This window comes from Tiliqua scincoides, chromosome 1 (assembly GCF_035046505.1).
Source record: "Tiliqua scincoides isolate rTilSci1 chromosome 1, rTilSci1.hap2, whole genome shotgun sequence".
NCBI classification, from domain to species: Eukaryota; Metazoa; Chordata; class Lepidosauria; order Squamata; family Scincidae; genus Tiliqua; species Tiliqua scincoides.
The window spans coordinates 245,619,503-245,636,702 of NC_089821.1; the positions used below are offsets into that span (position 1 = coordinate 245,619,503).

A 17,200-nucleotide genomic window follows, 5' to 3' on the forward strand; every position below is an offset into this window, starting at 1 on the left:
CTCCCCACTACTGTCTTTTTGTTTGAGCCACTCTTTGCTTGATGAACCCACTACTACAGCCACCATCACATTTTTTTTGAAAGAATCACCATCGCTTCTTCATGCACCTGCTTTATTACCTTACTCCATGCTTTAAAAAGTCATGTGCCCTAGAATCCTATACACACTTACCTGGGAGTAAGTCCCATTAAACTCCGTGGACGAATAGACATGTATAAGGTGTCTACATAAGGGCCCAATCCTATCCAGCTTTTCAGTACCAATGCAGCTATACCAAAAGGGAGTGTGCTGCATCCTGTGGTGGGGAGGTAATCACAGAGGCCTCCTCAAGGGAAGGGGACATTTCCCCCACCTCAGGGCTGCATTGTGGCTGCATCGGTGCTGGAAATTTGGATAGGAATGGCCCTAAGTGTGCGCACAGAATCTCAACTGAGCTTTGTTATATTTTAACCTGAAAATTTGGCATATGTTCCGATGAAAAGTCAAATTCCACTGGGATGTTGTAATAAGGAGCACAGGTTGATTAAAAAAATTGTATTGGTGCTCAACTCTTGATATGGTATAATATTACCATCCACACAGAAATTACAATATCTACAGAGGATATGCTTCTCCAGCAGATGAGTCTGAACTGATTGAACAGAACAGAACAGATTAACATCTATATCCTGAACAACTGAAGTCAGTGGTGAGATGCAGGGAGCAATTTGTCAACTGAAATTAGTCTATGGATATAAGAGACTGTTGGTAATAAAATTATTTTTTCTAAATAAATCAACTTTTTTTTTTTAAGAATGATCAAAGAGTACAAAAGGTTTTTAATAAAACTCCTGTTCATTTGAATTTTTTGTTTTGTTCTTTCTTGCCCCATCACTAAACCAACCCAAAATCCATGTGAGTCTGGCAGATGGTAACAAAGTGATAAACTAGGTACACCACATCCACAATTCCTATGCAGTTTTAAAGTTTGTTCTTTGATGCTCAGATAAAATTTTGATCTTATTTGGCCGCTTGTAGCAGTGCAGAAGCACTGGGCCGTCATTGCTACGGCCGCTCTTGTATGGTGCAAACCTAATCCACTTACCAGCACCAACGTAAGGGCAATGCAGCTCTGACATAAGGGAACAAACATCCCCTTACTTTGAGGAGTTCTTCATGAGTGCCACCCAACTGCAGGATGCAGCATACGTCCCACTGGCAAGCTATGCCAGTGCTGGAAAGTTGGTTATGATTTGGGCTGTAGTTGTATATTAGTCATCAACAGCACAATCCTACATATGCCTACTCGGAAGCAGGTTCTACTGAATTCAATGGAATTTACTCCCAGTAAGTGTGCATAGAACTGCAGTCCCAGGTAGGTACTTTAAAAAACCGATATTAAGTTGAACGGATATTTTAATAGCATGAATCCTACCAAAAACAAAAGACAGTTTAAAGTAGACAAAAATCTAAATCAGAGCCTATTATTCAAAATAAAGCTTGAACATTGCTCCTATAATGATCCATTGTTTAGTGTTATATATACTCCAAAATATTTGATCCATTGTGTGGCCTACTGTAACCTATACAACTAGTTATGAGGGCGTATCTGAGTCACACTGCAATTAACAAACACAAGCTCTACACTAAAACTACAAGAGAGGTGCAATTCCCTGTATATCAGTATTTACAAATTTAAAATTTTAATTTCAGGTTACTAAAGATAAGTTGCTAGGAAAACTTATTAGGAGAACATATGAAATACTGGTGATTAACACAGAGACAAATGTTTTTCAAAAAATATATACTATCTGTTAATAAATACTGAACCTAATGAACTTAAATCATATAAAGAAGAAGTGGGGAAAAGATCTCTTTCAAGTAATTCCACCTGAGATCTGGTATTTCTTGTTCAAAGGTCTCAACTCGGTTAGTTTGATTTTCAGGGAAAACTGTATAAAAGCAGCCACTCAATGGTGCTCAACTACTTCAGCAACAACTAATAGTCCAATCCTGTCCTAGGCAGGCATGAAGGACGCAGGGCTGCTAGCGTACTGAACAACTTATAAAACTTTGTGGAAAAGTAAGGTGCTACTCTGGGAAAAATGTAGTATAGGGGAAATTGCACTCCATCCTCCCCTGGGGGCTGGGGGATAAGAATAGGCCCTCAGTTTGGCTGTACTTGTCGTAAGAGGCGACTAAACAGCCACCGGGTAGATGGAACTCGTTAGCCTGGGAAGGCAGCTCATCTGAGAGAAGGAAAACTCTGATGCCAAATCGCCACTGCCTTGTGGCTACATCCAGTTATGGAAAAGGCTTCAGGAGTCAACCTCGAGGCAAAATCCGGAGCCGGAGTCCCTGAGGCAGTTCATGGCTGAACACAGTCATGTTCTGGCAACTCCTGTGACGCCGCTGGAACCAACCGTATTGGCTTCTGCCTTTCCATTGGACCATTTCAGCGATGTGGAGAGGGGGGATTTGCTGCATGGGTAACAGTCTATCTTCCATATCTACTTTACCCAGGCTTCACGCACTGGAGAGGACACTCTGTTCCAGAACCACTATTCACAGCGCGATACCATAGTCTTCCGTGACTGAAGGATGCCAATGTTACTAACAGGTGGCCCAACCCTCACTGACCAGGATCGTGTAGGGGCCTGCAATGTGGCCCTGAACGGAACACAGACAGTGGCACAGCACTTGCCCCCTACATGCCCCAAAGGAATATGGCCTTTGTCATATACAAGCCTCCTCTCCAGATACGCCTTGCTCATTATAATGACAGGCATTTTTCTGGTAATAAATAATAATGAATTCCTTTTTTTGACCCTGCTACAGAAAAGACAATTCACCATACAGACTATGAAATCCCATTCCCACCCACCATTAATGTATGGGAAACCAATCTATTTGGGGGGGGGGAGGAGCTGTTCATTCACTGAGTTAACTGCCACTTAATACAGAAATACTATTCTGCAGACATCTTTATTGCATTATGCCAACAGTTCAGTTAGTATAATTGCATGTGAAGAGCCAACAAATGTAATTTTCTTGTGCTTAATACTTGCTGCACAGTTCCTTTCAGCTCCTTCATCTGATTAACTAATGTGACTCAGAGTCCTTCCGAGAATCGGCCACGTGGCACGCATAGCAGGACCTCCTCTCACAGAGTCTAGAAGCCCCCAGAAAACCAGCTGCTAAGGGGAGCACAGAGGCTGGATGAGAGACAGGAGAAAACAACAGATGATCCAATCCAAAGGACAAAGTCCCATGTCAAGACTGATGTTGGGAGAAAAACTGGATACATGGTGATTAATGAAGACATAGAATTCAACATGCTGACATGAGATTGTCGTAAGAAGAAGAAAAAGACAAAGCTAGTTTTTGTTCAATGATGCAATTTTTGTATTGGCAGTTTGGTATTACTAGAATGTAATTCAAAATACAGTGGAGGCTAAAGTACTGGAATAATAGACCGAATTATACTTTATGAAAGTGCTTGCATCAGTAGTAGGCAAAAGGTAGATTGGGATCTACTGGTATATCTCTAATCCGACTCCCAAAACAACAAAAAAAATTAGCCACCTCCCCTAGCCAAAAATAAAAATTAGGCTGGTAAACAAGGAAAGCTTAGGGGGAAAACAGTACATTTTTGTGTGACAGGATTCTAAGCTCCGTTCTGGCATTGAAAACAGATTATTGGGCTGGGAACATGCTCAGAGGCACTCTGTTCCTTCATTTTACATAAGAACATAAAAACAGCCCCACTGGATCAGGCCATAGGCCCATCTAGTCCAGCTTCCTGTATCTCACAGTGACCCACCAAATGCCCCAGGGAGCACACCAGATAACAAGAGACCTCATCCTGGTGCCCTCCCTTGCATCTGGCATTGTGACATAGCCCGTTTCTAAAATCAGGAAGTTGCACATACACATCATGGCTTGTAACCCATGATGGATTTTTCCTCCAGAAACTTGTACAATCCCCTTTTAAAGGCGTCCAGGCCAAACGCCATCACCACATCCTGTGGCAAGGAGCTCCACAGACCAACCACACGCTGAGTAAAGAAATATTTTCTTTTATCCTAACTCTCCCAACACTCAATTTTAGTGGATGTCCCCTGGTTCTGGTGTTATGTGAGAGTGTAAAGAGCATCTCTCTATCCACTTTATCCTTCCCATGCATAACTTTGTATGTCTCAATCATGTCCCCCCTCAGGCGTCTCTTTTCTAGGCTGAAGAGGCCCAAACACCGTAGCCTTTCCTCATAAGGAAGGTGCCCCACCCCAGTAATCATCTTAGTCGCTCTCTTTCGCACCTTTTCCATTTCCACTATGTCCTTTTTGAGATGTGGTGACCAGAACTGGATGCAATACTCCAGGTGTGGCCTTACCATCGATTTGTACAACAGCATTACAATATTAGCTGTTTTGTTCTACCAGGTACTTAGCGGCAGCCAGAAGATAAATGGTGGTAGCGGAGAGCACTGGTGTATGCCAGCCACCTGAGTGACTATTTTGCCACTAGCTGGTGGACCTTGGGATTCTAGTAAGAAAGAAGCTGATCCCATAGCCTGAAGTCCGCCCTCCCCTGTCTAGGTGATATGGAAGCATCCTGATACTTATATAGAGCACTTTTTATTTGCCATGTGTCTCTGAGCCGCACTAGATGCGACATTAATCACATGGCATCTTAAATGCTTCTGAAGATGCTGGAAGTTATCCAAGGGGCTGGTGATAGCGAAGATGGAGTCTCCAGAGATGTCTGGATGTCATACAACGATGTCTTGAGGTACACAAGAAGGCAAAGCCTGCTACTTCACTACTTGAAGTAGAAGATGAATCTCATTAGGTAGGGCATCTCCAGACCAGTCACTAGTAGGAGGTTTAACATGTGAAGCTACGGTGACAAAGTGGCAAATGAAGATTCATACCCTGGCTACCTCCAGTGACCAAAGTATGGAAGGGTTCCAGGGATGATTAATAAGAAGTGCTGAAAAGAGGTTTGCTATGTCCTGGCCCAAAAATGGATGCGTGTAATAGTCATGAATATTCAACACTTTTGCTGGAATAAGCTAACCCTGCTATTAAGGATATCAACAGGAGAATGCAGATCCTAGGCCAATCACAGCGACAGTGTAAATCTCAGGAAGCAACAACTGAGTCAATGCAATTTCTCCAAATGTATGCTCATATCATATAATGTTGTGCCTTTGGGTTAGTTCTTCGGTTGAATAGGTTTTCAGGTCAGTTTAGGATGGGGAAGGGGACAAAATTTTATCACTTAGCTATCTCAGCTGTAATAGAACTGTGACTCTTTGTTTTAATATGATTTGTTAAGACAGAAATATTACAGTGTGTGATCCATCAAAGAAGCCAAAGATCACATTAGTTGTAATTGCTTTTGGCTGGCTGCTATTGATCACTGCCTTCCAAGGGATTTCACTGTGGTGCTGATGCTGCCAGTTCACCTGCCCAAAAGTATATATACAACCATCAAACCAACAAATCTGGCAGGCTCAGACTTCTTGAACTCATTGCTGGGACACAAAAAGGGCAGCGTAAAGCCCAGCTGATCCAGGGATCAGGAATGTAATTCTCACATTCAACACTGAACTTCAGCTCCAGAAAGTGCTAAAGAAAACAAGGAGGGCAAAGTGATAATGAGTGATGGATCTGAGCACTCTGAATTCAAACAGTTCAACTACGGAATATACCAAACTGACTTTTTACAAGTCAGACCATTAGTCTATCTAGCTCAAAGCCATCTATGCTGAGTAGAAGTAGAAATATTTACTTACAAGATAAACCTGCCAAAAGCATAATGAAAAAGTCACCTTCAGCAGATGATTATCCGCTGAAAGGAATGAGGATCTCTTTCATAGGGAGTCATTCCCAGTCCTACCTGGGGATGCCAGCACTTCACCCTTGCAAAGAGTGTGGTCTGCCTCTGAGCTATAGTCTAGATTGGGGTATCAAATTTTACTGAAAGACAAACTTTAAAATTCAGGTTTTCTGGAACGTCAGAATGTAGTGGTGAAAAATATGGGAAAAAGAGATGAAAATTGTTCTCTTAGCTAAGAATATCCCCAACCACCCAGATTCCAGAAAATTTGAACTGCTGCTGAGTATCAGGTAGGTTTAGCAGCCTGAAATAGAGGCCAGGGACAAGGAACAAGAATGAAAGGGTCAGCAGAAATGCCCTTTGTCCCTTTCTGAGGCCAACCCCTTTCCCTTTTGTGAGAGCAAGTAAGGGTCTGAAGCAAAACAGGGTTTACGCAGTCAATTGCAGAGGAAATGACCTGAAATGTGGCCCACATTTCTGTCCAAGACTCTGACCCAAGGATACGTTGCCTCCCAAAGGTTTTCACACATGGTTGCATTACTCATCACCACCCAGACACACAACTTCTCAAGACACCTTCGCTTTCTGTGCATTCTAGCATCAGTACTCTCACATCTAGAATGCAGAGCAAACTAACAAAACAAAATAAATGTTTCTTAATGAATGAAACAACATATTATGTAGCTTTATTAAAACAATATGGGGAGGGTAAAGAAAATACTGTAGATCTAAGACTAGGATGCAAGGCAAACAAAGAGGAGAATAGAGAGAAAGAAACTTCATTTGTAGGAATATTCACAGTGTAATACATGGAAATTCAAAGGCAGGTGTTGATGTATGAAGTTCTTCAGGTGCCCAGCAAGAAAATCAGAACCCTGTTATGCAGCTCAGTTTGTTGTTGTATGTGTACAATGGGGAACTTTTGAGTATTTGTGATGGCTGTGTTCTTTTCCTTCATGGCTGTGGGTTTCTCATCACTGAAGTGATAATCCTGCATTCCCTGCTGGAAGAAAAAAAAACCTGAATCTGTTACAACTCTGCAGGGTCCTTTTGCCTTTGGTCTGAAAATAAAAGTAGACGAGACAACAGGGGCACTTATCAGATCTCCAGCACAGCATAATCAGGTATTTACTTCTCAGCGCAGCCTAATTACTCACATACAGCACAACACGGGATATCAACAAAGAGGAGGTGTAAGCAGAAGAATAACACAAGAGTTAAAGAGAAAGAGGTTATCTGAACAGGAAATGGAAAAGATGGAATAATCAGGTTTTCAATCAAGCTCACTTCCTCTGGCAGGTTCCTCTCATGACGGCTTCCAACTATGGCTCCAAAGTGGTTCCTGTGAAATAAACAGTTGTTTACCTCCCAGGATTATGGAGCTTGCTTTGACAAGCCTTCCACATAGGCTCAGTCTGTTTCTTGCTAAAAATGGATCTTAAGGTACAATTCCAACCATATCCTTGCAACATGGAGTACTTTAGCAATCTACCCATTGACAGGCAAACAGTCAATTGTTCCTGTCACTGATGATGAATGCCTATGTAGCATACACAAAATTACTATTACTAAAACATTCCTGCTTCACCGTCTACCTTTGGGGGACTTGATGCAACTTGTAGTATCAATACAAAACATATTCAATTGAAAACACAGATGATACAATAAAAACCAGCAGCAAACTAGGCGAAATCAAGACGGAAGTCATGTGAGTTCAAGGAATACTGTTCCTGAACACTTGTTTAAACAGGACAGGAAATTCTACATTTTCAGGACCAGCACTGAGAAGCTCCTCTTGGGTATCATTGCCAACGGAACCTAAAAAGACAAGCCTCTCTTCCTGATCTGAATGGACAGGTAGATTCATACAGAGGAAGGGGTCTTTCAGGGTTGTGAGAAAAAATACCTAGGACAACTTCTGAGAATGCCAAGAAATGGCAGAACCTATACACACATTGTGAGTGCTTAAGGTCAAGGTGAATGCATGTAGCACCCCCCCCCCCAACATGCATTCATCGTAACTTGTGAAAATACATACGGACATGCAAACTATTTGCATGTATGCACAAGTTTTACAGCCCAGTCCTAAATAAATCCCCACATGACAATGCAGTAGTGCCAGCACTATTTCTGCTGCATCCTGCGGGGGATTTTTGGCTGGTGGAGGTATCCACCAGGTAAGGGGACATTTGTCCCTTTGTCCCAGGGTAAGCCACAGAGGTGCTATGGGGCACCACGGACCTATACCAGTTCAATTGTTGCTCCATGCAGGCAGAGGCGAGGTTCAAGGGGTTCAAGATTCGGTGTGCACTGCCAATGCTGATCCTGCCCCACTCCTGGGCCTGATCCAACCTCCTCCCTGTCCTGTTACTGGGAAGGGAGGGGGCAGGAATAAGGGGCCAGGAGATGGTGGATCCAGTGGCAATGGCATGCACAGGATCCTATCCTCTCCGTTCGGAAGCTTCCTGCCCCTTCCTTCTCCTTGGATGAGCACCCGCTAAAGGGCTGATGCAGATCCAAGGAGACCCACTGGCAAGTGGGAGGCATGCTAATAATAGTTAAATAATTTCCTTTTCACCTGCAATAATTCCTCTTTCCCCTTGCAACTCTTCTGGTCTGCACCCTGCTGGATACAGCTCACACCTTTTTCATATGGCTGCATCAGTGGTGGGGGGAAGGATAGAATTGAGCAGATACTTATTTATCTTTGATGTGTGCAGCTTGGCTGGTGTGAGACAAAGATATTCATTCATTCATTCATTCATTCATGCCCTGCCTTTCTCCCCAAAGGGACCCAAGGTGGCTTACAACAATAATTTAAAAGAACACAGTTAAAAACATAATTTAAAGACAAGATAAAAACACATTCATAGCAAAACATCTTAAAAACAGTGATCAGACAAAAAGGTGTAAAAAGAGTAAACAGCAGCAGTTTATAAAAGGCCCTCAGCCTGTAACCGGATGTTAAAAGATGTTAAAAAGGCCAGGAACTCGGAAGGCTTGTCTAAAAAGAAATGCCTTCAGGCCTCGCTGTAAAGTTTCAACAGAGGAAGCAGTTCGTAAATGTGTTTAGAGCAGTGGTCCCCAAAGTCCTCCTTAGGAGGAGGTAACCACCTAAGTGCTTGCGGGGGCCGGGGAATCAAAGCACGACCCCCTAAGCACGACCCCCAGGATTGTGTTGCTGCTGGGGAAAGGGGGGGGTACTTGCTTATTTGAAGACAGCGAAGGGGTCCTGGGTGTGTGGGAAGCCCCGCGGACACCTCTACAAGGCTCCCCTAGCCTGGAAAATAAAGAAAATCATAATCAATAGTCACTTCAGAAGTCATGATTTTCTTTATTTTCCAGGCTTGGAGAGCCCTGCAGAGGTGTCCTTTGGGCTTCCTGTACTCCTGGAGCCTATCACTGGCTTCAGGTAAACCAGAACCCCCCCCTTTCCCCAGCAGTAGCACAATCCTGGGGATAGCGTTGCTGCACTCCCCCTGCTCCTTAAGGGACCAGACCTAAGTGCTTCCGTAGTTGGTGGGTTGCGACCCACAGTTTGAGAACCACTAGTTTAGAGGCAGGGGTATAGTCAAAGGCAGCTGAGGTAGGTAGAGGATAGGACCAGGGCTTCTTTGAGGGCAAGCATGGTAACTTCATCAGCAGACATGTTCAGGTTCTGCCTCTGAAACCTGAGCTGAGAGGATTAGCAGGAGGCAAACTGCAAAATGTGCCTAAGGGCATAAATACCAGTCTGCCTTCCCCCCCCCCCCCCAATGCAGATGGATGATAGGCAGGGGAATGGGCAGAAGGCTGGAAAGAGAGAAGTGCAGATGAATGGACAGAGAGAAAATAAACCTGGATCATGCACCCCAGGAAAGAGAATAGGGGTTCACTTGAGGGACTCAAAGAGACAGACAGTAAAGGTAGACCTTATTCTAAATAAATATGTATAGCTTTGCACTCAAAAATAAAGACTCAAATAATTTATTTGAGACATTTTCAAACTCATTTTTTTATACACTTGATCCAAATTGTTGCAACCCATTCCAAGAATCTGAGATGTAAAATATTTCATTTAAAGGTGTAGTTCAATAGAGCTTCAATCCTATATATACTTTCCTGGGAGTAAGCCTTGCTAATCACAATGGAACTTACTTCTGAGTAGGCATGAATAGGCTTGCACTATCAGTTTCAAAGCAGAAATAAGTGGCAGAAAAAGAAAACAATAAAGTTTATTTTGCTGTTGAATAGTCTTAGCAGGACATTGCTAAGGGGAGGGGAGGGTCATGACAAACTCCTGCACTTCCAAATTTACCACTAGACCCCTGCTTAGATGTATTACTGCTTTAATTACTAGTTGCTTCATATGTTCAAAGACTGAGCCTCAGAGTTGTCAGGCTGGCAGCAGGGAGAGAGACGGGCAGTTCACTAGTCTCAGGAGGGGTTTCTAGAGGTCCACTGTATTTTATCCTGTGCCGAGAAACAAGACACTAAGGGCGTAATCCAAACCAACTTTCCAGCACTGGCATAGCTGTGCTAGGGGGGTATGTGCTACATCCTGCAGTTGGGGGGCAGTCACAGAGGCCTCCTCAAGGTAAGGGAATGTTTGTTCCTTTACCTTGATGTTACATTGCCCTTATGTCAGTGCAGGAAAGCTAGTTAGGATTGCGCCCTAAGAGTCAGGAGCCCAAATTTATTGGCTCCTCAGGTCATCTGATACACCCTCTAAGCATCTGCAGCAGTGGTGATATAGCACAGCAGAGTTCAGGACAGTAGCTCCTTCTAACTGCAAACTATTCTGTGGCACAAGGACTGATGTGCCTCAGCGCTGCTGTTGGAGGCCTTCCTTCAAGGCCCTCAACACCAAGATGTGGCTCAAATCACATCTTTGAGCCAGGTCTGGCTCAAAGTAAGCTAGAAATAAATAAAACTGATTGTCACAAAACGAATTCTCAATATTTATACCACATTTATGTCTCCTTAAGAGGATCAAGTCAGATATGGTAATTTTGTGAGTGGCAGCCACTGCATTTGTCATTTAAAGGCTGACTCAAAATTGCAGCTACCATGTGCAGAAAACAGCTGTAAGAATAAGTCTTTCAGGGTGCCAATAGCCCCTGTTTGCAAGTCTTCTGAAGTAGCCTGCCTCTCTGTCTCTCCCCCACCCTTTTCCTGATGGTTGGCACAGTAAATGTAAATAAATGTGAGCACTTTAGGAAGGAATAATGCTGTGAGCTGCTTTATGGCTCTCATATTGGGGAATGGCAAATCAAGAGCAAGCTTTCTTGCTGTCCTAGGCAAGTTTTATCCAGGACAGGTTGTAAAACGTGCTCTGAAAGATGTACAGCAAGTGTGAGCTCAACCTAGAATGTCAAGCATGGTTCCAGGAATCTCCCTTCTTGTCAGATCCATTGCAACTGATTCATGGAACAACATTCCAGAAGTGCTTTTTATCTTGAGAGTGTTGTACAAACACTCTAACTAATGAAATCAGCAGCAGGTACTGTTAATATCTATATTTACAACATTTATCATGGCATTAATACATTTCCCCAAGTACCATAAGTCTGTAGTTGAAAAAGACACAGCATAGCAGGTTTGCTCATTACTGGCAGCAACCTGAAACACTGTGGCTACCCCCATCAGTCACCTGTATCTTGGGCCATCAATTGCTTTCAGAGGCTGCATTGTAGCTATCAGAAAAGTCACTGCCTTTACCACCAGCTGCTGACTGCGACGTTCTTCCGCAAAAGACCCAATCAGATCACCCTGGAGGTGCTCGCACATCAGTCAGGTCAGATACACTTTGTACTGAATAGAATTTGACATTAAAAGTGCCCTAGTCAAGTCAAGACAACTCTCTCCATTTTCCTTCCTCAGAAAAAAAGAGCCAACTCAAGCCTTATCAGACATCAAAGAAACTAGGCTAGGAAAAAAGCACAAACGCCATAACAAAAAAGGGGAAAGCATATGCCCTTTGGAGGTACACGGGTTAGAGAAATCTGTGGTAAGCCCATGACAGTTTGCATTAGATAAAGCAAGGAGGCAACCTTTTGATCTGCCTAAGCCTTTCCCACAATGCTTCATTTTGCAAATGTCTTTCCCACAATGATCCCAAATGTTTTCCCACAAGGCTTCACTTTGCTTATGACTTGCCTATTGAGGGCAAGACATTTTTACAAATTCCCTTTCTTTTCAAAATGGCCACACTCTTGATTGTGAAGAGCCTTATTCTAGCTCTATAAATAAAATGTTTTACTGCCCAGTTATATTCATTTAACTATGCCCTATCTGATTTGCCAGGAAAAAAAAATCCAAGTGAATTCTGATCATTGCCTAACAATCAACATAGCATCCTACTACGGCTAATGAAAATCCACATTCTTGAGATGAGCCTGAACCACCCTGAATTATTCCATAATCAAACCAATTTCTTACCTGCAAGGCCAACTAGTTCATTTGATTCGTGTTTTGGATTTTCTGGAAATTCTTCTTCTCCCTTGCCTCTTTCAGTAAACAAATTGCCCAAATCTGGACTGCTGTTTTGAGATGTCTTCTCTTCATTGACTGGAACACAAAAAGCAGTCTGGTTTACGACTGTGCAGAGATGGTGAGCTGCCCTGGCAAGCTGAGGAGAACAACAGCTGGTACCTGATCAGCCTGGGCCAAGGGTTTGCAACCATAATGCATGATGGCATTGAAAAGAAGGGCAGGTTGGCATCCATTGCTGCCGTGGGACCCGAAACAAATGGAGGGGGGAAAAAAAACAGGAAGGGAGGGAGGAAGAACACTGAAGATAAATAGCAAGGTGAAAGGACATAAGTTACTAACAGAAAAATGATAATTGATGTTGTTCAACAGTGTAGTTGCTGGATTTATATTTATATATGGATTTATATTTAGCTTTTATAATAGTAGCATACAATTGTTTTTTTAGTTACAATGCAAGAGCTACAAATAATCCTGTTATAGCTGGAGGAGGATATATTACAAATAAATATCCTGTTATAGCTGGAGGAGCTAAAACTCGACTGTACTTGCATTTGGCACTAGGACATGAAAAAGTGAAAGCAAATGGAGCTCATTAGGAATAAAGGACAGATCCCCAGATGGCATATGCTATAGAAAGCAGCTATAAAATAGCTACAGTGACTTTACATCAGAACTGGCTAAAGAGAGATTTAACAAAAAGCACTGTTGAAAATCTCAGTGATTAGAAGATCAGGGGCAAAGAAAAGGCAGCTTAAGCCTAATGCTGAAGGTCAAGGAAATGATAGAAAGTAGTAGACAAAAATAAGAGGATACTTCAATTTCACTGTAGTGCAATGTAGGTGAACTCTGAACCCAGAGTTCAGAAAAGTCACAGTCTTTCCATTCTGAAGGCAGAGGTTTGAGCCAATGGCACAGACTGAGAGGTTATAAGAGTTCTGGTTTTACCCACCAGTCTCTTTCATTTTGCTTGACATCCAGTGCCCCCATCTGCTCCCAGTCCAGTTTTTTGATTGACCAGAAGCCATATATAATTCCATTCTCATCAGGTCGAATCACACTCTTGAGGAATCCAGGAACCACTCTGACCAGCACTGCTCCCACCTTGACCTGTCCATCACAGGAACGCTTTGTACATTATGTGTAAGTGCCAGTACAGTACAGGCATTCCTTGACTTCAGTGAGGGTTCCATTCCAGACCCTTGTTCTGCGTAAGTCAGAACTTGGCTTTGCCAGAGGAGCCACCCATATTCGCTACTCTGTAAAACTTGCCACTTACTTTACTATGTAATCTGAGATTGTTCCCAGCACGCCCTCCATGTCTTCTTTCATTTAAAGAGCTTGTGTAGAGAGAGGAGTGAGATTGCTGGGTTAGGATCCTCAGAATGCAGCTATCTCCCCCTTCTTCTGTGTGGGCTCTTTAAATGAAAGAGGAAATGTGAGACACACTGTGAACATTCCTGCTTGTACAACAAAGTGAGTGGCAAGTTTTACAGAGTGGTAAGTGCAAGTGGTGCCTCTTGCACAGCCCAGATTTTATGTAAACTCAAAATTACATGAAGTCAAAATTTACATACGTTGGGATGTACCCACACAGGAAATATGTGTGGGCTGCATGCGTTCCTTTCACACTTCTTGTGAAATATCAAAGGGATGACAAGCAAATGTATGAGGGCCCAAAGTGCGATTAGCAAGTTGCACCAGAACACATTAAATACTCACTGGTTAGGTAACAGTCCAGGCTGAGCGACACATTATCAAACGCAATGATGGCATTTGATCCAACTTTCCACGATGTAAAAATCTGAAGCCAAAACCTGGAAAAAATTAAAAGTTATCACATTTTCATGAGGATTCATTTTTTTAAGAGGACTTTCGAGAGAATGTAAAAACTCCTTTGAAAATCCCTGCCAGGATCCATAGTATTGGGGAGGGGGGAGTACTTTTTTTCATCTTGAAATGCTGTTGCTTGTGTGTAATGCTTAGGATTTCTTTTCCTTCACTGCAGGATTCTAGCCAATCAGGGATCATGTAGTGGAAGTGATGAGGTCATGCGGCCAACCTATCTTTGCAGGAAAAGCCTTCTCATTGCTGTCATGCTAAACAGTGACATAGGAAATGCATCCTCATTATCTAAACAACCAAGTGATACATTATGTCTTGATGTAGTGAACTGACCATTTCATCTCTCCCAGTGCTTCACAGTTAAGACCCTTGCCCCAGTTCAGCTGTAGCTGAGCTATGCGTAACTAGTTGGTGCAAAACATGGACAGAAGTGCACTCTTGGATGCATATGCAAAAGAAGGCCCCTACTCTGCCCCAACTAGTCGACTGTACAACTGGATTGGGGGATGGTGTGTTGCACTTGTTGCCTTGACAATGGGAATGTGTACCCTCTTTTCTTTAACACCCTACCACCTTGTGAACAGTGTCACTCCTTTTTGCAAAGAGATGTCAAAACAGCCAAAGGAGGAAGCACATTTCACAAGGGTGGCCCCTCCCTATGTTTTGCTCTGTCGAAACTTCTAAATTTAGAAGACTTGTGGGGTGACTTTCATGGCTGGAATCCACACTTGGTCAATAATTCCGCTCTGTAATAGCCTCTTTGTCCCTGCTGTAATTATCCTTTCAAAAATAATGAACTGATCCCAAAATAATGATAGCCTTGATGCTGGAATGCGAGACAGGTCATGAAGGCTACATGAAGTTCTTATATCAGTCAAGGATTAGGCAAGGAGCTGAAGGTAGGAATCTATGAAAACTAGCTCACAACTCCACATGGAATATTTCCTGAGCAACCCCCACTGAACTAGGTATTTTTCAGTTGCTAAATGAGCACGTTCATCAAGAAAATAAGTAACCTGGACAGCAAAAGGTTAGAGAAGAGAAGCGAATGTATGCAGTACGCATAAAAGTTTAAAAATGGTGCCAACAAGTTTAATACATGTGAATGTGGGTGATCCACTGAAAGATCATGACATTCCTTCTATTATGCATAGACTATATACTTTTTTATACCTGTAATAAGTCAAAGTATTAAAGCTGTAATGATTTGCAAGGACAGGTTTTCATACCATGATGTATGTCTAGCATTTCTGATGCAATTGACCAATTAATGCCCATTAGCCATTACCTTTATCAGGTAGAATCAATTCAGAACTGAACTGCATACCAAATGTGATTGGAATTCTATTGTATCCATCTTTCCTACCAATTTTCAAGCCAATCTGGCACAGTTGAGAGGTTTGGGGTGCCTGCTGTAGCTTATTCTAAGCTGTGTACCATTTATGTTTTTTCACTTATGCACCGCCTGAACCCATCCATCTTCCCTGTCTTTGTAAGAGCAATCCCCTTATGAGAAGTCACAAGCACACTGGGTTAAGGAGGAGAGGAATAGAAGCATAACAGGCCTGCTAAATGATAAATGGAGGCGAGTTTAAGAAAAGCTGGCCATACAAATTGCCTGGTAAATGTGATGGGTTAATACCTGCCCTCTGCTATATCTCTACAGCTCCCATCAAATGGATGGACTAGCCTCATTAATTTCAGCTGAGATGTAGCAGATTGCACAATTTGTTCTTCTGGTATTTAGCAGATTTCTTATGTGGTCAATTAAGAGAGAGAGAGAGAGAGAGAGAGAGAGAGAGAGAGAGAGAAAATCCCAACTCCACTTCTCCAAGACAGAAAAACAGAATTTGTTTTCTAATCCTGCTGAGGACTTAAAAAAAAAAAAGTGAACAGAGTTACAGGAAGAGTCACTGATAAGAATCAATTTGCCCCACTGATTTCTCCATTGGCTTCTAATTCAACCTGAATTGGACTACGGTGACTTTATCTCCTTTTCCTCCAGAAATAAGAACATAAGAACATAAGAACATAAGAACAGCCCCACTGGATCAGGCCATAGGCCCATCTAGTCCAGCTTCCTGTATCTCACAGCGGCCCACCAAATGCCCCAGGGAGCACACCAGATAACAAGAGACCTCATCCTGGTGCTCTCCCCTACATCTGGCATTCTGACTTAACCCATTCCTAAAATCAGGAGGTTGCGCATACACATCATGGCTTGTACCCCATAATGGATTTTTCCTCCAGAAACTCGTCTAATCCCCTTTTAAAGGCGTCTAGGCTAAACAGCATTTCATCCTGAATGATCTCCTAGGAATAAGCATGTCTACAATATATAGACAAGGATCCAGACATTATAAATGGGGGTTCCACTTGCTCATAAGTGCTTTTTGCTTCTCCCTGCAGTGGCACCCCCCTCTGCTCCCCAAAGTCACCCCAAAGGTTAGGGATTGCGGCTGGAATGAAGCTTAGCTTCTCCCTATGAATGAGCAGGAGTACTTTCTACTTGGGGAGTTGGAGATCCTGCCTAACGCTCTGTTTATTTTTCCTGTATATTCTTTAAAGTCGCTATGAATTTAACAGCCTGATCCACTGCGGTCTCAGCACCAGCACTGGGTGATGCAAATGTGTTGCATACGGCACATTTACGCCACCCAGGGAGTAAGCGGCACCAGCGGAGAGGCCTGTGCCACCCTGTCAACACTGCAGCAGGAAAACCAGGAGAGCAGGTAAACATTAGTAGTGCATGGTCGTGAGAAGGGTAGTAGGAGGACATGGGAGAGGTGTTCCTGGATGGAGAGAGGGAGGTATGAGGGAGGGACAGGCATGGGATGGGCAGAGGCTTGGGAGGGGATTAGACTGGCTGAGGCCTCATCTGCTGAATCCTATCCCCCATGTTCAGCTCGAAAGTTCTTGAATCTGTGCCAGTGAAATAGCTTTCGCAGATTCAAGAAACCCCATTGAGCAGGATGGGGTAACAGGATGAAGGTCCCCTTTGGTGGCACCTTCAGTCTGCTCAATTCCAGCACAGGATGCAGCGGTAGCCGTTTGGAGCCGC

The 17,200-nt window shown here is 43.1% G+C and overlaps 1 protein-coding gene across 1 annotated transcript in view; it reads right to left on the reverse strand.

Annotated features, from left to right (window-relative positions):
* ALK (ALK receptor tyrosine kinase) overlaps positions 1 to 17,200 on the reverse strand; it is a 690,171-nt gene that overhangs the window by 74,079 nt on the left and 598,892 nt on the right. The window contains exons 10-11 of the mRNA XM_066623272.1: positions 14,017 to 14,111; positions 12,270 to 12,372 (exon numbers count right to left, since the gene is read on the reverse strand). Coding sequence (XP_066479369.1) covers positions 12,270 to 12,372; positions 14,017 to 14,111 — 198 coding nt within the window. The remainder of the gene's footprint in view (positions 1 to 12,269; positions 12,373 to 14,016; positions 14,112 to 17,200) is intronic.